General features: G+C 37.2%; 1 protein-coding gene across 1 annotated transcript; it reads right to left on the bottom strand.

The window, feature by feature from the left end:
• Positions 1-253: 253 nt before the first annotated feature.
• On the bottom strand, positions 254-6,859 carry LOC134623802 (uncharacterized). Its single transcript, XM_063468820.1, has 14 exons — positions 6,821-6,859; positions 6,481-6,642; positions 5,879-5,951; positions 5,510-5,787; positions 5,282-5,350; positions 5,131-5,210; positions 4,756-4,857; positions 4,446-4,651; positions 4,231-4,330; positions 3,993-4,155; positions 2,895-2,992; positions 2,612-2,765; positions 2,260-2,386; positions 254-430 (listed from the first exon to the last, which is right to left on the bottom strand). The coding sequence occupies exons 1-14, from the start codon at positions 6,857-6,859 to the stop codon at positions 405-407; spliced, it is 1,677 nt and encodes a 558-aa protein (XP_063324890.1). The 3' UTR covers positions 254-404.
• Positions 6,860-7,199: the final 340 nt, after the last annotated feature.

The following is a 7,199-nucleotide window of genomic DNA, read 5'->3' as shown; positions in this document are numbered from 1 at the left end:
GAGCAAGCTACATTTCAGGAAAAAGTGTTCACAATCAAAGGTAAGTTATATACAGGGCTTAGCATATATATATATATATATCTTGTAAACCCAAATCAATCATCACATTCACCAGCGTCTTATTCAATATTTATTTACTTATTTTTAAATACATGGGTCTTTTATCATTAGTAAATCAAAAACAGGTACAAGCCTGGATTTGTAAACTAATGTGTTCTTTTGATATTTTTTATGTTGTAGAGTTGAGCGCTTGTGGCGTGATGTCTGGATGGCTGTAACCAGTGTTTATTATGAGCTACTTCACAACCTTGAGGAAGACTGCCTGCTTGACCCCTCCAACAGCCTCCACCTGTTCTGTGCTCAGTACATCTTTGTGGAACGTCTGCAGAAGGACCTTGACACTTTCAAAAATGGGTGGGATAATCATGCCCTGCGAACAGAACAAAGTCTTACGCCTAATCAACTTTGGACTATAGGACTTCTTCAAAATCCTGTGGCTGCACCAGAAAACACTGAGGTACGACTATAAAATGTGCTATTACAGATGTTTTATAACGCTTAGGTTTTTGTACCTTGAAATTCATCACATGCATATATTTAAATGTGCACCTGTCTTGTTTTTAAAGACATACCTTTGTAATTGCTGCATACTATAGTTATACTGTTCATAACAAAAACAAGTGTATTTTCAGGACATTCAAGAACATTTCTCTTTGGACCTTGACTGTTCGAGACCAGAAAGTGGTGGTGGAGTAGTTCTTCCACCAATACAGTGTCCTTTGGGGCCTGAGGCGATGGCAGGACTGAGGGCAGCCATTCATCCTCTTAGTCCCTCCTTTGACAACGGAAGAGACCTTTATGAGAGAGTGCTGAACTACATCAGAGTTCATTCAGTAACACAACAGAACCCACTGAGTTAGCCTTTCTCATAGGATTTAACCACATTATTTGTATTGTAATGACAGAATAGCAAATCAATCAATCTTAAGATGTATTGTCAGATAATTAGATGAATGTGTCTTTTTTAATTGCATCAAATACTGTTTTTACCTTTTATAACTTAATGTTTAAAGTAGCCACATTCAGTTAAGCATCTCACGTCTGATGTTTTTGTAACTGGGTTGATTAAATTTGTTTAACATGACATGTTAATAAATACTCTAAACAATTAAATGATATCCTTTTAATGACTGAAAAAAACAATTCATCAAGTGTAAGAATATTTCTTTTCAGGAAAACAGTTGGAATATCACTAAATTTACACTTCACAGTGGAAAACTTTTCAGTAACAAAATAATACTACATGCTTCATATACAGAAAATATATTTAAACAAAATTCACTTAAACTTCTCCAGACTTACAGAATTTAATTTGCGAACAAGTTGAATCTTAGACTCAAGTTTTTATGAATGCAGTCTTCTGAATGGGCTCCTCCGTTTTGAGAACATTACAAGAACAAAAAATGAAACAAAGTGGAAAAATAATCTTTAACTGTAAATATTTTTTCCTTTTTTAATCTGTGTTCCAAGAACTGAAATAGGTTTAAAGGGTTAGACAAATAGTAGAAATACAGTGCAATACTGCATAACTTGTGATGGTATGCTATTCAAGTGCTAACTACACACGGCTGAAATCTCTTCCCATTGTGACAGCTGTTGTCATAACTTCTGTGAACTCGGTGTATGAGTTCATGTGTGCCACAGGAAAGAAGATTGTGTTTGTGCAGGCACTTACAAGTGGGTAACATATGTAGTGTTCAGGCATCGTATCTTTGCATTGATGCTCAAATCTTACATGTATTTTAAAATTTGCCCTTTCTGAAGGAAGGCATGGTTTGTGTCTTTGTCCAGTTAACCACTGCATAATCGCTGGGACAGACATTCTCGGTGGTTGGTGTTTGGAATTCCAGTGTTCTTCCTGGTCCTGGTGGTCTTGGATCCCATACTCACAGCTCTTTTTGTCTTTATCCTGATCTGAAGAAGCAGATTAGACTTACTTTAAATCTTTAACTATCATACCAAAAAATTTATTCATATGCAAAACCAATTTTGTCATTTAGACATGTGGTAGATTGTATAAAACATCAAAACATATAAACAAATCTTTACAGAGATTTCAGTTCCTTTAGACTGTTATCGTTAGTGATGACAATTTTGCAGAGTACAGTAGGTTTGAAAGAAATGTTACAACACTGTATTTGTAACAGCTGTTGTGTTAATGTTTTGATGATAATACCAGTAACTGGCCACGGCACAAACCTGAGCTTTCAAGATTCTCCAGGAAGTCTTGGAAGAAGTTGATGATGGCATTTTCTTTGGCATGCCTTGGACTTCCCCTCTCACTCAGCTCAGGCTCAAGGATGCTCATTATGTAATCAGCATCCGGCTAAAGAGATTTTTTTGGGGGGGGGGGGTCACGTGTTGTGATTTCAAATAAACAATAAGAAATTGTTTATTTATTAAGAAATTGTTTAATAGTCATTAATCTGAGCAACCTAAATAAAGGCTGAAAAAAAAAAAGTCCTCACAGGGCTATTACTACATCACATGTATTTTTAGAATCTGTTGTAAAAACTAAACCACTGAAATAAATAAATAAAGACATATTTACCGCTGTATCATCATTCTCATCTCTGGGAACAAACAGGTTTGAACAGAGACTTTCGTGCCTTCCAATCACCTCCAGAAGGTTGTAGATCTTCATGCCATTTCTAATTTGCTGTAGCATTGGAGTCAGACGCACCGTAGCATGCACAACAATTGATCTATTTAGAAAAGCAAACACAGTCATTAGTGAAACTGATGGGGTATGGTGGTCTAAACCAGGGTTTGAACTTACAAAATATTACTTTCAAATGTTTCTGGTTGGTATATTGTCTATTAAATTATACTACCTTATTATACTGTCCCGTTTGTCCAGCTTCACAAGTCCTGTGTAACCACAGCTCACAATGTCTTCAGTGAGGTCTGTCAGGTTGTCTGCCACTTCCACCTGAAAACATACAAAAACAAAACTTTTTTTTTTTCAAATTTTTGAAATTATGTAACTATACACACAGTGTTGGGAAGGTTACTTTTAAAATGTATTCCACTACAGATTACAGGCCCCAAACTGTATTTTTTAATGTATTCTGTTACGTTACTGAATGGGAGTAATATATTCTGAATAGTTTGGATTACTTAATATATTATCATGCTGTTTACAACTACATAAATATGATTTATTACTATTACTGAAGGTCCGCGGCTCTGAACCATAGTAAAGGGACCTCTGGCTAATATGTCAGGTTTGTGTCGGGCTCGTAGCCAAAAACTAGCTTTACATTGTTGTCTGGGTTAACTTTGCTAGTGAGAGACAGAGAGAGGCATTGAAAGGCTGCTCCAACGGAACTTATTGTTTCGGAAGAAAACACAAAAACAGTGTACAGTCAAGTCTTAATAGCCTACTTACAACTCTGCTCGTCAGGCACTCTTTTTGGCTGCAGTGGTTATTATTATATTTACATGCTTCCAAGCTCCCGTTTTTGCTCGATGACAGTTCGTACTTTTCCACTCGCCTTTTTCTCCCTCCTCACTCTCACAGACACATAACAAATATGGCAGTCCATTCTCCCTACAGCACAGACTACACTGCCCATGAGGCTAAATTCTTTAGAGCTATGCCTGTAACACTCTGCCTATTAGCTTAGCACAACAACAACAACAACAACAAAAAGGCGCTCTCTCACCCAGGAAACACACAGTCGCAGAGAGAGCGCGTCACCCTGTAACTATGGCAACCGTAACGCTGCCGCTGTGTAATTCATATATTTCAACAAAGTAACTGTATTCTAAATACCACCTTTTTAAACGGTAACTGTAACGGAATACAGTTACTCATATTTTGTATTTTAAATACGTAACGCCGGTACATGTCTTGCGTTACTCCCCAACACTGTATACACACACAAACAATCAGCATTTTTTCACTAGTCTGTACAAACACAGCTCACCTTTTCAATTAGAGACCTATATTCAGTGTCATCCACATCATCTTTGGTCAGCTGAAGCGCATCGAAGTTTCCTGTTGCAAGAAACTGATAACACCAGCTTCTAAGGAAGCATGGTGGTGGACCTCCCTGTGCAAGGCTCACTGAAAACACTTCTCCTGCAGTTCTGCAAGATACAAAGAAATATTTAACATGCTTCATATGCTACATAATGCTGGGAAATGTATAAAAACAGACAAACCTGTAGAAACTATTTTCTAAATCACTGATAGAGTAGACAGGACTCTTTCCCTTCTTGCCACTGCCTTCAAACAGTCGAGTCTCAATACCATGCATCATTTCTACATAGAGATACAGAAAGACAAAATAATTTAAAGGGTTAACCTTATACTGTATCTTAATTTGATTTGGCCATATTCAATATCTGAACTGTAAGTACAATGTACATAGCTATACCAGTCAAAAATTCTTTGCTTAATGCACCAGTATCAATTCCTGCTTCTCCGATAAAAGTCACGTGGAGTTTGTTGACAGGGGAACCCTTCTTCTGTCGTTGCCACTGAATGAAGCCTCTTTGAACTAGATCATTCCGAGTGATGCAAATCCTAAAGTCTTTGCTGGTATCCACCTGACTTGAAAGCCATTGTAGCACATCTGCTTCACTGAGAAAAGAAAAATTGAAAATGATTATCGTTTCTTAAAATGAAAGCAAATGTATTATAAACAAAACCAGATAATCTGAAAGGGCAAAGAATATAAATCATACCTGACTAAATCAGTCAAAGGATCTGTTCTGTTGCTTGGCACACTGCACTCAGAGTCAGTACTGACATAAACGTCTGTCATGTGAGTGGAAGTGTCCTCAGGTCTAAAAATTATGAACAATAGCAAAAATATATGTGATCTAACTTATGATGTCTTTTAACTGATTTTACTGGCATTTAAATTGGGTCCTGAGCTTAACAGGTACGGTGACTACATTGTGTGTTTCAAATATACTGTACGCCTTAAAATGTGGACCAAGTAAGTATTTACTGTAACTACATACTGAGCTCAAAACTGTAATGCCATAAAATTTTTTAAAAAGGATTCAGATGTAAACATAGGAAAATGTGTTTAATATGTATAAATTTGAAGGAACCTTTCACCACACAGGCTTGCATGCTGGGCAATCTCATTCACTGGAAAGCAGCAAAGACAGATTGGGCATTCTTTCATGTCCTAGAGAAAAAAATATTGTTAAAACATAAAAGAAACAATGATTTGTAAATATGTGGATTGAACATTATCACCTGCTTCATGTCAAGAGGCTCTCTACAAAAGCTTGGTGAATTCATGACAGACAGAAGCTGGACATCAGTCTATGAAGTACAATTGTAATTACTACAATGTATTGTACATTAACAAAAACAGAATAGTCACACACACAGAAAAAAGCCTTCTATAATTCCGTGCACAAATATCCCAAATATTTATAGACTGTTAATAAGGCAATATTCCACAATATAACATAAATTCACCTCATCTTCCTCTTCTGTTGACTGAGACTTCACACAATTGTTGACATGGAGTGCTAGGATATGCAGAGGCATACTTTCCTTGCACACCTGGCAAGAAGCCTTTGGCATGGTTTGAAATTCAGCTGCATCTGATGGAAGAGGAGTAAGATCAAGGTCCTGCTGCAGCGGAACAACATACAAGAGGGTCTTTCCTGCACTGGAAATGTTGCGGATCAGTCTTCCTGTGTAGCCATTTACATCAGGAGGAATTACTACAAGTTTCCTCCTACCTTGACCACCTAAATACACAGATTGATAGAAAAAACATTGTACAATTTTCAACTTTCACTAGCATCTAAAAACATAATTTCAAAGAGGAAAATTATGCACCTGAGGACTTGTGCAACAACCATCCTTGCACTCCATCCATTTTGGGGTATTCTTCAGTGATCATTTTATTAATCTAAAACAGTACATAAGGGGACACAATTGGTAAAACTACATAATTAAGATATATTTTTATCAGTGCTAATATATGACCAAAAAAAAGAATAACTACTATCATTTGCATGTCTATCATTATGATTTGATATAGAACATGTTTTTTTAATGTAAATGCATTTCTCTTATATAAGTGTAACTACATTAAATCTGTGAGACATTACCATTGTATGGCTCATATCATCAGTCAAGATGAGGGATCTCTTTCCCAGCCCTGCTTGGCTCAGCTGCAGCTCCTCAGTAGCAGAAGGAGTGTTGGTACAGCCTTTATTCACTAGATATATATATACACTGAAAGGCTTGCTGGATTTAGGCCTCAGCGCGCTACTTTGGAGTGGGGAAAAGCGATTTTTCCCCCTTTTTTTGGTAAAAAATCCTGGAAATGACCTACATGTGAGAAGTAGAAATAATTTTCAACATGCAGGGATTTTTTTTTTTACTAATCCAAATGATTAAAAAGTATAATTGTTCAATACAATTTCTAACCTTGCCATCTCCGTCTGCACTGTATCTTTTGGGGTCTGGGCTTGTCCACCTGAGCGCTCGTGAGAGTGCTCAGCATTTGGTATACATGTGGTATTAGGTTGCTGAAGACTTTGAGCTAACCTGTTGATTATATCTTGTGCCGCTGTTATAACACGGGCCTCTAACTCCTAAAAGAGACAGGGGCATCACTGAATTTAGCAAATTTTAGCTGCCAGCTAGCTTGCTACAACGAACAGGCTAATGTTGGCATTTTACCACAACTTCACCAGATTTAGCTACTAAAAACTAAACCTATGTCCAGTCGAGTGAAATAGCAAAGAAAGACGACGGAAAATGATCACTTACCTGCGGTTTAGAGGGTCCACCTGAACTTGATGCAGCCATTGAAAGAGGCAAAGAGAGAAAAATGGCAGCTTGGTCAGCACGAGCAACGGACTCTATAATGTATGCAAATTCATGCGGGTCGGAATCCCCGCCCCCTCAAGCGCGCCTCCGGACGCCAAAACAGTGCCAGCAGATTGAAACTGAAAACTGGATTGAAACCGAAAACTGGATTGAAACCGAAAACTGGATTGAAACCAAAAAATGGATTGAAGCTGAAAAAAAAATGGATTGAAACTGAAAAAGAATGGATTGAAACCGAAAAATGGATTGAAACCGAAAAAAAATGGATTGAAACTGAAAAAGAATGGATTGAAACCGAAAAATGGATTGAAACCGAAAA

This window comes from Pelmatolapia mariae, linkage group LG3_W (genome assembly GCF_036321145.2).
Source record: "Pelmatolapia mariae isolate MD_Pm_ZW linkage group LG3_W, Pm_UMD_F_2, whole genome shotgun sequence".
In the NCBI taxonomy this organism is placed as follows: domain Eukaryota; kingdom Metazoa; phylum Chordata; class Actinopteri; order Cichliformes; family Cichlidae; genus Pelmatolapia; species Pelmatolapia mariae.
This window is presented reverse-complemented; position numbering and strand designations above follow the sequence as displayed.

Bases quoted from the DNA above. Each gene is read 5' to 3' on its own strand.
- LOC134623802 (XM_063468820.1), bottom strand. From the start codon at position 6,859: ATGGCTGCATCAAGTTCAGGTGGACCCTCTAAACCGCAG. The intron at 4,858-5,130 runs GTTCCTTCAAAT...CATAATTTTTAG, and splicing joins GCAAGCCTGTGTGGTGAAAG to ACCTGAGGACACTTCCACTC. The intron at 4,156-4,230 runs GTTTGTCTGTTT...TGTATCTTGCAG, and splicing joins TTAGAAAATAGTTTCTACAG to AACTGCAGGAGAAGTGTTTT.